Raw genomic sequence first — 14,392 nt, 5'->3', positions numbered from 1 at the left:
GTTCTCTGATCACAACCTAGACTGCGCTGCTCCCACGAGCCTGATCTTCCTCATGGCTCAAAGTAAGCACTATACTCTTCATAAGGTTGGGGGGAGGGAAGGGAGGAAGAAACACCAACTTTAAAATGGGCACAGAGAAGGAAGAAGTGGAGGAGGAATAAAGGCAGGATGGAGTATTTCTCTCAACCCCCTCTTCCACCCGCTAAGACACTCCTGTTTCCCTTCTTCCACATAGAGCTCTTATTTCCGTGTAAAAACATCTTACTTCAATTTAATTAACTGGTTAAAATTACTAACTCAACTAAAATAGTTCACATTTATGCAAAATAACAGTTTGTGCAGCAGCTTGCACTGAAACAAAAACCAGAAGTTCATACCAATTTGATCATTTTTGTTCAAGCTTGCGTGCTTTTGAGGATTTCGTTCAAGCTTGTGTGCCTCAAGGGTTACTGTCCCACAGTCGTATTCCTCAACAGATGCAGGGCAACTAAGCAAACTGCAGTAAATGCTGAACAATGTGGCAAAGACAAGCACCCTTACGTTGCCAGCTGTAAAAAGCAGTGAAATAAAATGTGAAGAAAAGAAAAGCTGACATAGTACTAAATTCAGCAGAGAAAAGGCAGACAAAGAGCCAAATGAAGAGATACTGCTTTTTCTGCGGTGCTTGCACCAAGAACATCATGACTGTCCATAAGCGCTATGTTTTCACCAGTTCTGTGAGCTCAAGGAACATTAGCCCCATTTACAGATTGTAGACTGAGGCAGTCAGAAATTAAGATCTGAAAAGTCTCAAAGTACCTAAAACACGATCCTTGCTAGTACTAAGCATTGCATATTCTTTTGAGTGCTCAAAGGATACAGCTTCCAGCAGTCTTTGGTACAGATGCACATGTGTAGTCTTAAGAGAACCCATAAAATGAGGAACACAATGCAAGAGCTACAACAGGAACACTTTAGCAACCACAGATGTATTTATTTCCCCATCTCCTCTTCTACATTTTCAAGTGGGGGAACAAAGTATTCTGCACACTAGGAGATTCGGATCAAAGAGCTATGATGGTCACAAGTCACAACTCATCACCCACCTGACAACTGTAGCTATTTACGTACAAATTAGTAGTGCTGACCTGGCCACTATTTAAAGATTGATGTAAATGGCCTATCCAGCATCACGCTCCTTGGCAGAGAATCAACTTCTCCAAAGCAACATTCAGCTGCCATAACAATGAGATTATGTCTTCCCTTCTTGCATTCATAGGAACACAGGAGGGTAAGAGTTCAACAGACAACACTCTCCTTCAGCATGCACTCTAATTCATCCCCAGAGCAGACTCGTCTAATACACTGAATAAAAACCAATCATCCTATGGAGGAGGGGGGAAGGTATGCAGTCTATTTTAAGGTTATTACAAAGCAATATATAGATATATGGATGGAATTAAGATTGCATAAGCATTTCCTAATTCTGGCATTTTGTAACTTTTGAGTGCTTAACTTAGCCACTTTAATATCCTTTCACTCTGACCATCTTTGTAGCGTCTGTCTGCACGTGTACGTAAGGCTGCCTCAAGGATCCTGGAGAAGCTAGGCACCACGTCTCAATTGCCCAGAGGACTTTAAATCACATGCATAAATCTGTGTTGCATGAATCCAGCCTCTTTGTGCATGTGATACAGAACCCGCTACACATGTAGAGCTTAACTGCATGATGGAAGCTGCCTGTCAGTAAACCCGTAGGCCCAGATGCAAAGACACCACCTCGCATGTGCACCAGCTTACTATGTTGTATGGTCATTATGTTTGCATTTTATGTATACATTTAACAAACATGAGTACATTTATGCATATATTTAACAAGTGAAAAAGGTTGCGGGGAAGTGGCCAAACTGACTGCCAGCAACTGGCTACTCATATCTCTATTTCCCCAAGGGAACAAATAAAAGGAAGTTCTACTTCCCTCTTCCACAAGGAATTCATTCACAGCAGTAGCCATTTTTCTCTTAGATATGTATTTTAACTCTAATATTCTACTCCAGTATTATAGTAACATGCTATGGGACTTTTAAGATCAACGCAAAACAATAAGGCAGAACAGGAATACAGGAAAGATAGGATGTAAGATGTGACAGAAAGAGGAGGAGAACTCAAATTATGGGATGTGGAAACAAGAACGTCGGGTCTAGACATCAACTCAAGTCAGTGGCAAGGTACCTATAGGCAGAGGCCCCTCTCTGGTGGTCTCCACATCCTTCTTACCTGCTACAAGAAAAAGTCAGCTGCCTGTGGTAAAGTTCTGCCTTCTCAAACACGAAACAAAACACGCTGTACGTAAATGGTGTCGTCATTTGTGGCACAACAAGCTACTGAGTAGGAACGTGTCTGGCCTGAGGGTCTACTTTTAGAGTCTCTTCACCTACCATGTCAAGCTTCTAGGAAGCCATTCAAACCTCTAAAAATGCGAATCCCCTGTGTGTTACTGTATCTCCGCAGATTGGTAGCCTGATTTTAGGGCTAGAAACAAGTCCTGTATCCTGCAGCGCAAAGCTACCAATCCTCTCCCACCCTCACCCTTCTCAGTGTACAAAAAGTTTTGCTTTTATCCACACAAGAGATTACGTCTCAGAATTCAAAGTCACATCCCTTTCAGATGCAGAAAACCCGTTCAACGCTAGAGAACTTAATCTTGTCTTTTCTCAGGCAGGCATAATTCAGGTAAATATGCCACAGTTGAGGAAAAGGTATCCAGAAGTTATTTTTATGAACTGGTAAGCAGCCATCTGTCCACAAACAATCACAGCCTGCCCCCAAGACAAGGCTCCTTTATGGCTGAACTTGTCTGGCATCATGCCCTTTGTTTGCTGACTGGTGAATTATGGCTCACAAATTCACCCCATGTTCTTTCTGCCTTCCCTGTACTGCTTGTGCCTATTGTTCTATCTGTTTGACCAAAAAGAAGAAACAACAAAAAGAAAAAAAAGAAATGGTTGTGCTTTGGTTTACAGCAGATCCTCATTTTCCTTATGAACTAAATATTCTTTTTTATTTATTTGTTTTGACCAGCAGCCATACCAGGACCTTCCCCATTAGCTTACTGAAAACCTTGCCCCAGAACTCTGAGGACACCACAAACCATTTTGCATATGTATCTGCCTTCCAAGTTTTAAAGTGTCAAAAGCAGTAGTCCCCGATTAAAAAAAAGAAGTGCAATCATACATAAGTTAGCTATGATGAATGTTCTTTTCCTATAACCTCAAAGAGATTTTATCTATGTTGAGATGTGAAGTAGGCAAGTATTATGAAAGCTCTAGTAGCTGGAGAGGTATCACCAAAGTTCCTTCTTAATGAAGCTTCCTCTCACTTTTCACTGGAATCATGTACTAGAAGATTATCTTATGTGCTAGAAAGTGACCATATTTCACCTCTTGCTCAGAGATAACTGCACCTAGGATGTTTAGTATACGCAAGTCCAAAAGCACAATGCATAAAATGTGTTATTCTCATGCAAAGAAATAATCCACAACATCATCACCCACCCACCCCCAAAAAAAAAAACCACACTAAAGCTTTTTGAACAATAGTAGCATATGTCAGACCACTGTCTGTTCTGGCCTTTGTGAGTTGTGGGGAAGGTTGACTCTCGACAATGATAAAAACTAACTGTAAAACACATAAATCCAGTTTTGGGCTCCTTTATGAATCTGTACAGTTCCTTGTAAAAGGATTACACACAATGAAGAAATGAATGAGATGCAAACAAGGAAACTCTACCATGCTAACTTTAGTCACTTCTCAAACATTTTCAAGGCACAATATAATTGGAAGTGGCCAGGATGAAACTCACTCTCAAATTAGAAAAAAACGTGATCAAATGTAATGGCAAACACTGACATCAGCAGCAGTTAACCTGTTATACTAACTGCTATTGTATCAGCTTTTAATTAATTTTGTAAACCAGTTTACCTTCAGTATTTAAAAGGTCAGTCTCCAAAACATACACAAGCTAAAACTGAAAGGCAAGATCCACCGCAGTTACATGATACTTAGGATGTACGTAATATGATGCTCTGTATAACAGGACACAAATGTAAATAGAGCCACGGATCTATGGAAAAGGTTTCTGCCACCCAGCCTCGAGAAGAAAATTCCTTAGTTTGCACTGACAGTAAGCTCTTGTTCAACACATGGCACAAAAGCCAGTAGCAAACATAGCAACACTGAGACTTAAGCACATTCAGGAAGTAATCTCCGAAGCGAGGGGGGGGAAACAGTTGGTTTCGCTACCTTATGTTATTTGAGAAAAGCCAGGTAGGTTTGCTACAAGAACCTTTTGCTCAGTCGTTGACTTAGAAATACATGAATGACTATCTTTGTCTTTTCTGGTTTTCCAAAATGTCTGCTGGAGAGAGAGTCACAAACTCATCATTATTAACTGAAGAAAACCTGAGACAAAAGTGTTTTCTTTCAAGTATGTCCTAGACCTTCAAGCTACATAAACACCTTAATAAAAATGAGGGCAGAAAGTTAAATAGTCCTACGTGAAATGTGCATATTTCCAATTTAAAAGAACAAAAATCTCTCTTCAAACTTACACTTAGAAATAATGTATATTTTCCTATAAGAGGCCTAAAGAAAAGGCTTCAAAAGATTAACTTGATCACAAGTAGTATTGCCATAAAAGTCTGATGTTGGATGAGGCCAAGCACAGATCTTTTTTTTCTTTTTTTTTTTTTCAGTTTTTTATTAAACAAGACTAGGAAAAAAAGCCCTGAAATAATTAGTAGTAAGCATAAAGAAGTGAAGGAAAAACTAAGAAATTATAACATAACTTGATTTTTTCCATTTAGTGTCTTAAACATGATTTGCATCCTACTTCTAAGGTAAAGGGAGAACACTACGCTCACTTATCTACACAAGTGAGGAAGGATGGCCTCCCAATTAAGGCAGAAGACTAGGAACCAGGGGGTGAGGTTCTGGGGAGTCCTGGGTCTCTGCTCTCCTGACTTTGAGCACAGCCACTCAACAGCCTTACACGAAAGTTTTCGCCCCTACAGAGCAGAGGTAATACTCTGCAGAAGGGATGTAAACATATAAACTGCACCTGGAAGACAGGGTAGAGTCTGAAAAGTGTTAAATAAATGTAGGCATTAGCATAGAGGTATGTCACCTCATAGTTTGCGGCGAGTTGTACAGAAAAGCACAAACAGCCACTGAGTACAGTGATACCTCAGCAGGGAGATCAATTACTCTCCTTCCTCCCCGTCCCTGGAAGAGATGTAATCCACCATTACAGAACTGCTGTGTTTTTTCTGAAGATGCACCTTCCACTTCGCACCCGGTTTCCTGCTTTATTTAATGGAAAAAAAAAAAAAAATCGAGTATTTGAACTTCAGGGTTTTGCATTGATATCACGTTTCCAAGTCCCACGAGCGCCCAGCTAGTTCAACGGGACAGCCCGCTGGGGGTAGGGCAGGACGGTGCTGCCCCAGCCCGGGGCCAGTGCCCGGCCCCGCACCCGGCCCCCCACGGCGCTTCTGCCTCTCGGGGAGGACGCCCGCTGCTCCTGGGAAACTGCCGGGCTCTCCGCGGCGCGCCCGAGCCTCGGCACAGCCGGAGATTTAAAAGCACATATCCCCACAAAAAGGTCATTCTCCGGCGCGCCGGACCCCCGCCGCCGCCCGGGGGCCTGGGTCCCGCGGGGCAGCCCGGCGCGGCGGCAAGAGGCGTTTCGGAGGGAGGAGGCGCGACCTCAGGCTACCTTTGAGGCACACCGAGCGAGCCTCGCAGAGCGCAGCCCAGCAGCCTGTCCTGAGCTGACACCGCCCGCCCGGCAGGCAGAGCGGGCGGCCCCACGGCCGAGCCCGCCGCCGGCCGCCTCCTCGGCGGCGCAGCCCGCAGACACGAAGTTTCGTGCCGCCGCTTCCCAGCCCAACCCAGACACATTAATCCCCGCGCTCTCCCGGCAGCCTCCCGCGGCGCCTGCCTGCCTCCCCACTGCCTCTCAGCGATTCCCAATAAACTTCCCCCTCTGGTCTCCTCCTCCTCCTCCCTCCACCGCCCGCCCCGCCGTGCCGTGGCCTCCCCGGGGCGGCGGCCGCCTCGCCACCACCTCCGCACCGGCACCCCGCAAGGCCCAACCGCCCCTCACACAGCCGCCCCCCCGGCCCCTACCACCGAGCGCCCCGGGGTGGGGGGGGGGAGACGACAAGGAGGAGGGGGAAACCAACGGAGAGAGGCGGGGGGAGAAAAGGACGAGCGTCGCGAAAGGGGTTCCTCGCGCAGCAACCAATCGGCGGCGAGCAGAGGCGGGCGCGCGCGGCACGCCGGGAGATGTAGTTCCCCGCCGTCGCCATTTTGTGGCGAGGGAACTACAACTGTCCCGCGAGCAAGGACAATTCTCGGGCCCTGCGCGGAGCCCCGCCGGCGACGCCAGGTGCTGCCAGCGCGGCGGGCCCCGGTGCATGCCCGAGCCGGGGGAGGCGCGGCGGGCGCAGGGACGGAGCGGAAGGAGAGCCCTTGGCAGACGGGAGGAGAGAGGCTGCTGCGGGGCGGGGAGGGGAGGGGGGCAGGGCAGGGCGACCGAGCGTGCTGCGCGGTGAGGGACCGTCGCCAAACTCCCCGCTCGGGTTGTGGCGCAGGGCTAGCGGCGACCTTGGCTGCCGGGTGGCCGCGCTTAAATGCCAAAAAAAAAGAGGTGGGAGGAGGGGTGGGGGGGAGAAAAGGGGCGCGTGTGACGCTTGACCCGCATGAAGTGTTTAGCGAGGCCTGTTGCATGCGTTGAACGCAGCGGGGGCCGGGCGTTGCGGCTCCTGTCCCGGTTGGGAGTTAAGGCCAGGCCCTAAGCCGTGTATGTATGTGTGTGTGTGTGCGTGCGCGTGTGCCCGTGTGTATATATATATATACACACACGCGCGCACACACACACGCAGACATATATATTAAAAAAAAAAAAAAAAAAAAAGAGCCAGGTCCATTTAAAGTTGCTGCCGGAGAGCTGTTCTCATTGGTTAGGGGGAGCTGGAGGAGCGGAGACACACACGGTGCGTGCAGCCCTCGCTGCCGCCGCCGCCGCCGCTGCTGCCGCCGCTGCCGCCGCCGCCGGAGCCGCCGCCGCCGCCGCCGCTGCTGGAGTTGTCTCTGCCGCTTTCCCTGCTGCAGCGGCACAAACGTGACTTCCAACGTTCCGATTATTTATCTTCTCCTTTCGGCCCCTGTCCTTCTCCAAGATGTAACTACAGCTCTGACACTAAGGACCTGCAGATCGCTTAGGTGGCTTGAGAAAGAGAAAAGGGGATATCAAGGGCGTCGTTTTTTGTGTTTAGGGGGAAATTTTCCATTATAATGTTTCACTAAAGTGAATTTTTTTTTTTGTTTCCTTCGCATTCGTCTTTTTTTTTTTTTCCGTCCCCCATTTCTCGGATTTATTGCTAGGAGAATCACATTGTGAGGAAAGAAAGTCGGATTACAAGATACCACTACAAACAACCCCCTCCCCCCAGGATTTTTTCGGTATTTTTTTTTTTAATTGTCGCGGCTTTAATTCATGAAGCAATTGTCCCCTTTTGCAATCAGAATTTGGATACCAGAATGAGCAAAGAAAGACCCAAGAGGAATATAATTCAAAAGAAATACGTAAGTGGTCATAACGTATATCATTTGACTCCCAGTTTTAGGAAATGGCAGTGAATGTCAAGTTTATAGCTAATCCTGCAGCTGTAAGGCTTTCGAAACAAACGTAATGCTGAATTTTATTTTTCTGTGGTGTGGTGGGGGAGTTTGAGAGGCCCCTTTTAACGGGAAAACCTTCTATCCAGTTTGGTTATAAAACCAGATTTGTGTAGCGATTCCTCCGGTGAATAAATGTATTGACCTCAAATGACACAATCATCATCTAGTTTTAGATGAAAGGCGGGGAGCTCGGGGGGCTGCCGCGATAATGTCACGGAACTGCATTTTCAAGCGGTTTTATGAATCCTGCGCTTTCGCATGCGAAAGGAGGTAATTTTTTTTTCTTTTTACCATCTGTGTGTGTCTATCCCCGTCTGGTGAAGCGGCGGCGGTGGCTGTTGAAAGCCCTTTAAGTTGCAACCGAGTGTCTGGTTATGGCGAGCTGGTCTCTGGCAGCACCGCATCCCCTTCTCCTGCCTGCGATCGTTGGCTTCCCTGCCTTGCGATAGGAACCGAACCAGCCGGGGATCGCGTTCCTTGGGATTGACTTTAATCGTGGGGAAAATGGCTCGGTACGGTTTTAAAATAATTCGTTGTGATGGCTTGAGAATTTGGGCTGATCCGGTGCAGCCCGGGCTGTATTTCTGCCTCTCTTTCTTCAACCGCTGAACCAATCCCCCGTAATTGTCTAATCCTTTAAACATATAAATGTGGATGGATAGTTGGATTTTTCTTCGTGCTCCGGTTACGTTTTGATTGGCATGGGGGAGTTTTTCTTTACGTTTGGAAAAACTGAGGGGATTAGCCAAATATGCGGTAGAGCGAATAATGATTTTTATCTGCACGGTTAAAAAAAAAAAATGCTCATTTCGGGGTGGGGGGGGATATAAATCCTGGCTTTTGGGTGTGTTTGGTGCGAGGCTTTAAAAGTTGTAGTTTATATCGCGCCTGTCGACTGGGCCGATTTTTTTCAGCGGGGGGTGTTTCTTGGCAGGGAGGGTGACCTTCGGGACACTTTCCCTCGCGATTCTATAGATTTGGTAAAAACTGCAGTTGACTCCAGCTGACTGCCGCTATCGATCGCCCGCCCCGCTGAAACGCAGCCCGGGGCGGGGGGGGGGGAGGGGGCTGCGCGCTATTTCGGAGCTGGGGCCCCCCTTTCTGCCCCCCTCCCCCCGAAATTTCCAAATTAAAATACATCCGCATTGCAGAGGAGCGGGGAGCCCGGGGCCGGCGAGTTTTAAGTATTGCATCGAAACGGGAACGGCGGGTGGAAAGTCTGGCGAAACACGCGAGGCGTCCACGTTTCCCAGGCAGGCAGACAAAAGCGGGGCGGGGGGAGGGAGGAAACCGCGGTGTTAATAATTAAGGGGGGGGGGGGGAAGAGAGGAGAGGGGGGATTACCCCAAACCGCTGCTCCCGCGGCCGCCCGGGGGCGAACAATGCGGCGCCGCTCCCGCACCGCCGGGCAGGGGTGCGTGCGGCTGCCGCCGGCCCCGAGGGAAGGTAGGAGGGACGGGGGCGAGCGCGGCGGGGCGGACAACGTGCCGTGTGCTCCCCGGTGGCAACTTCGCGGCGGCGGCGTTTTGTTTTGTTTTTTTAATACCCCCCCTTCTTTCCCCCCCCTCCCCATTTTTATCGTTGGCGGGGGGCCGGGCCGCGGCGGCGCAGGCGGCGGTGCCGCCGGCGGCGACGGCAGCAACAGGTTGCCGGGGCTGTGACGGGAGCCCGCGGGCCGCCGGCCACGCCGCCGCCTGGCCAGGTTCGCCCTGCTCCCGTGACGTCACAAAGGGAAGGGCCTGCGCGCCGTGGAATCTTCGTCGCCTCGCGCCCCCCCCCCGCCCCTGTCGTGACGTCAGAGCCGAGGCGGGCCGGCGGGGCGGGGGCGGGGGGAGGCCCCGGGGCAGCGCTCGGCGGCGCCGCGGGGGAGGGGGCGGCCCGGCCCCCGGGCCAGGTGAGCAGGTGTGGGGCCGCCCGGCCCGGCCCTGCCGGTTTCGGGGTGGGAGGTTGGCAACCGCCGCCCCGCGTGGCGGGGAGGGCTGGTCACGTCTCCCCGCGGGGGGGGCGGCGGCGGCGTGGGGACGCGGCGTGGCGACATGCGTGGCACGTTTCCTCCTGCCCCTGACCTTCGGGCGCTGCGGCAGCCCGGCGGAGCACACCGGGCCGCGGCTGCCTCCGCCTCGCCGGTGCCAGCCGGGCCTTTTGTTGTCCGCCTTGTGCGGCTGCAGGTGTGACCGCCCGCCCCCGGGTCGGGGCCGCAACCGCGTCCCGGCCTCCGCGGGGGCCGCTCGTCCCGGGTGGGGGCCGTTAAACGCACACCCCACCCCCTCAGACTCGGTCCCGCCGGTGACACCCCGTGCCCCTGGGGCAGGCCTCCGGCCCGGGCACCCAGGCACCGCCGCAGGTGGCCCGGGAGAGGCGGCGCGGAAAGCCGGTAGCGGCTGAGGCAGGCCTCATCTCACCGGCCCGTGGCGCGGCGGGACCGGCCGCCGGCCTCCCTGCCCCGCCGGCGTGCCGCAGCGGAACAATGGTCCGCCGAGCATGGGCCCTGCTGCCCGGCCGCGGGGCCCTGGCGCTCCCACCCCCGAGGTGAGGACTGCGCCAGGGGTGATGCCCCCGCCGTGAGGAGCGAGGGGGGCCGGCCGAGTGTCCCCCGCCGCACGGGCACCGGCGGGCTGCTTCGGTGGGCCACGCTCCTCGTCTCACTGCGGGTTGTTGTATCGGGAGCGGAGCCTGTTTTAGGCTGCTGCTTTTCGGCATTTGCGAAATGAATTCTGGAAACAAAAAGGTGGTGAGAACAATGGAGTAAAGCCTGCGCCTTGCAGGCTGCCGTCGCAGGGCTTGGCTCCCCTCTTCGTAAGTGGTCGCAATTAAAAGTTCTCTTAAACTTCGAGAGCGTTATCTTTTGCGACTGATAACCCAGGAATGAGGAAATCCGTGCATGTATCTCTTTTTCTGAGCTTTAAAAATGCTATCACTTAATTTTTAAAAGAACTATGGCTGACTCATTTCTTCTCACTTCACCCTCCTCCTTCTCAAACATCTTCACATATCAAATATTGCCTTTTGGCTCAAGCCTCAGAAAACTGACAGCTTTGTAAAGCATCAGCCGAGAAGCCAGACTGCATTCAGTATGCGCTTGGAATTAATAGTTCTTAAATGAAAAGCTTTGAAGTCTTAAGCGAAATTTCACAGGTGCATTTTTCTGTCCGTTTTTGTGATGCCAAATAGCAAAGCTTCAGTTCTTGCTGGCTTAGGTCTCCGAGTATCAGACCTGGATTACTGTCTTTAAATACCTGCACAGTTCTGCCACCGTAGCAGATGGCAAAATACAATTAAGGAGTAATGTCACTACTGTCGCCTCGTGTGATTTGTTTTCCTTGACCTTGCAGGGGTAAAAGTGCTGTAGTCTGCCATGAGGTGACACGCTTCACCTACGGACGGCCTGGTAAGCCCCTCAGAGAGAGGGCCAGCGAGGCCTGTCCAGGATTAGCATGCTGCAGACATCTGAGGAGAGCTCCTGTGAATGCTGCAGCCTTTGAAACAATACTCTGTACTTGGGCGTGCTTCAAGCGGGGTCAGGGAGTTTTGGAGGGGACGGTGACCATGCAGCACCACCTCCTCCTGAGTAAGGGATGTTTGTGTGCAGGGGCCTGGCCCTGGGCACCCCGGGGCTTCAGCCTGACCCTCCTGCCCTGCTTTGTTTTATGCAGGAGTTTCCTCATTTCCCTGCTCAGCCCCACAGCTGACAGCGTGCTTTAAGTTTGACCACTTCCTACAAGAAATAATGTAAATACACCGGTGGCAGCAGAGGTAGTATTCAGTGTACATTGCATCTTATGTCAAATAACCTTCTGGAGATTTCTTGTGATGGGTCTTTTTCAGGCTTGCAGTAATGATTCCCAGCAGCATACCATGCTCAACTCTTTTTTTTTGTACTTCTAACTTCAGCTAACGGTGTAAGGATGCTAGCCACACTTGAGATCTGAGTTTGGGTACCTCTTAACCTTCTCCTGGTCTGTTGAGACTACAACATTATGTTATAAGTGGCTATAGGATGGCACGTAACTAGAAAATAGTAATTAAAATCCTTTTTTTAAAAGGAGCATTTACTTTTTGCTATCAACAAATGCTTTGCCCTGAGATACTAATGGACCTCCACTCGCGCCGATGGACTGCGAGCCAGAAGTCTATGTAAGATGCTGTCCAGAGTGAATTATAATAAATCAAGGCCCCTGTGAAGTGTTTCTAATGTTCATTAAGCACTTTCACCTTCTCTTATGAGGCCTACTAAGCCAGTATTAAAAATATATTACCGCTTCCTTTTCTGTAGATGTAAAATAACAGCTAATGTTATGCATATGCTACAGTGTGGTATAAACGTCAGCTGATTCTGTAAGGCAGTAGCATTCCCTCCATTTTATTGTTTGATGAAACAGAAAGAAGTCTAAATTGCTTGCCTGAAGCTACGTACTGTAACAGTGGCAGAGATGGAACTAATCTGTATTTCTGCAGCCTTGTCCGATACTCTATCCTGTAGCTTACGGGCTCTTGCTGTGAGGCACAGCATCTGCTATACAGGGACTGCTTTACACGGTTCAAACTTTCTTCAAGATTTTCCCCCTCCCCAGTTACGGTCTGGTCTGTTAGAATAACAGTGTATTTTTAACATAATAATAAAATAAAAGATGCATTTCAGTACGAGTACTTGATTTTTTTTTTGAGTGATGATCATACCCTGCAGCTGATAGAGACCAGTTGATAGTGTGATGACTCAGCTGTGGGAGTATTACATAAAGTAGGTCAATTTTTACATCTCATAGTCTGAAACTAAAGAGACTCCAGGTTTAAAATTTATACTTTGTTTATACACATCACTGATATTTCCTGGCTTGAACATAACTGCAAGTTCTTGATGCGGAGGGAAATGTTTTTTCGGGGTTGATTTGGTTGTGGTTTTTTTTTTGGCCATTTATATTGTATAGTGGCTGAATTCAATCAACTTGAACTTGGGGAGGGAGGGGAAACACCAGCTGCTTTCATTTCTAAAGTTTCCAGTTTGCAGCACTCATGTGAAAGGGAGGCTTAAAGGTAATTTTAAAGGAGGGAAAGGAAAAGCAGAGACACGTTTATTATTTTTTATTACAAGCACCCAGCTTTTGTGTGATTTAGCAGATGTGGAATTTGCAGAGGAATACGTGCATTGCTGCGAAATCCAAATTTGCATTTAAAACATTCTGTTTTTTCCCCCTAGTCCTTTGCATGGCCTTCTTCCCAACTATAAATGTAAACCAAGTGTAAATGATGCATTGTTTGCCTTAGTGGGCAGACAGTCTGAAAACAATAGTGCTGATGGATTTGACTGCCTCTGTGTAAGAGGGGCATTAACTTTCAAGTCTAATAATGCAAATTTCAGTGTTGCCCAACCTGAGCTTCCCTTAAATGTTTCCTGATGCTGATGGCCCTAAATGTCCCTATGCTACGGGCCAAAACTTCAGTTGATGGTTTTTATGATCTAGCTCTTCACCTTCAATACAAAGCCCCTTAACCTGTTGTTACAACTTTAGAGAAAAGGGTAAAACATACCTGAAGTTTAATGTCCAAGTGAATGATGGGGTATGGTACGCATATAGTTTTTATACTTACTACCATTTTTTATTTAAAGCATTTTTAAGTAGTAGGAAGCTACCAGGAAACTTAAAAGCTGCAAATTGCTTGTAAAATTCGGGTCTAGTGTGTGAGGAGTACTTGGCATTGAAATTCAGATACAGGAAACAATATGCTTGCCAAAATGTATTTGGTGTTCTCTTAGATCTTTGATGGGTTGGTTGTTTTGCTGGCTCATTACTACTGGGAATATTGGATGTGATCCTTCTTGGTTTTTAACGGGCGGGTTTTATTTGGGAACTCTTGGTTTTCATTTGTAGGGTTGGGTTTATTTCAGTCAGTCAAAAACGTTTTCTCAATGAATCGGTAGGTAGAAGGTTTAAAACCATTTGCCGTTTCACTTGCTCGGGTTTCACACTTTCCCTCGTGTAATGACATCCTGTTCTGATGTTGTTCCTTCAGTAATCTGAAGAGGCCTGGTGTACTTCCAGGGGTGGGCTGTGGGAAAGGAATAAACCCTTTAATTATAGCAGCGAGGGCTTGTTTGAAAATATGCTAGCTCTCTTCCCCTCCACGTGTGCTTTCTTTTTGTCTGTCGCTTCCCTATGCAGATGAAGGGTCTGAAGCTGTAAAATGCTGCTGTTCAGCCTGCCCCGCAAGCGTGGCCACAATCAGTGGCAAAACTGAGCGGTGGCTGAGAGCATTGTCACGCTGAACACCGTGTCTTGAGGCTCTCAGCTAGAGACCACGGCTCCCTGGTCTGCGAGCAGAGGGATGGTGTGAGTGTACCCCATCTGCTCCTCTGCAAAGTTTATCAGTTTAATTTATGCTGCTGCAGAAAGCCGTTCGGAGTCACCAGCTTGGCTGAGCATGGAAGCAAGGAAAAAAATGCTCAGGTGGAAATCACCGTTCTACCGGTTCATGTAGGGAAGAGTGACATCTGAAACTGCTTCAGCGTTTCTGCAGCAAATGTCTCATCCCGGACTGATGCGTCATAAACCATATCCCGAATTTTTATCTGCGGGAGCAAAACCTCCTTTAATCAGGCATAAAAATGGGATTGTGTGCTTAAAAAAATGCATTGTAAACAAAAAGAGAAACCTACGCTTTTTGCATCTAG

The 14,392-nt window shown here is 49.0% G+C and overlaps 2 protein-coding genes across 30 annotated transcripts in view; one reads left to right on the top strand and one right to left on the bottom strand.

Annotated features, from left to right (window-relative positions):
• The window catches only part of LOC142079127 (uncharacterized), a 114,356-nt gene extending 108,066 nt beyond the window's left edge, over positions 1-6,290 (bottom strand). For 16 of the 21 annotated variants that reach the window (XR_012672498.1, XR_012672499.1, XR_012672507.1 and 13 more), the window contains exon 1: positions 5,224-5,506. The gene's annotated coding sequence lies outside the window, so the exon portion shown is untranslated. The other 5 variants (XM_075142778.1, XM_075142776.1, XM_075142779.1 and 2 more) reach the window with 5 other exon arrangements.
• A 55-nt stretch (positions 6,291-6,345) lies between these two features.
• JARID2 (jumonji and AT-rich interaction domain containing 2) overlaps positions 6,346-14,392 on the top strand; it is a 227,696-nt gene continuing 219,649 nt past the window's right edge. For 3 of the 9 annotated variants that reach the window (XR_012672497.1, XM_075142766.1, XM_075142761.1), the window contains exon 1: positions 6,589-7,629. Coding sequence is in view for 4 of the 9 variants with exons in the window: in XM_075142761.1 (XP_074998862.1) it covers positions 7,585-7,629 (45 nt within the window). In the remaining 5 variants the exon portion in view is untranslated. Of the gene's footprint in view, positions 6,431-6,588; positions 7,630-7,892; positions 7,996-8,048; positions 8,238-8,558; positions 8,979-14,392 lie in introns of those variants that run through there. The other 6 variants (XM_075142759.1, XM_075142769.1, XM_075142760.1 and 3 more) reach the window with 6 other exon arrangements.

Source organism: Calonectris borealis, chromosome 2 (assembly GCF_964195595.1).
Source record: "Calonectris borealis chromosome 2, bCalBor7.hap1.2, whole genome shotgun sequence".
Taxonomy (NCBI): domain Eukaryota; kingdom Metazoa; phylum Chordata; class Aves; order Procellariiformes; family Procellariidae; genus Calonectris; species Calonectris borealis.
The sequence above is the reverse complement of the archived record's forward strand: the minus strand, read 5'-3'. Positions and strand labels throughout refer to the sequence as shown.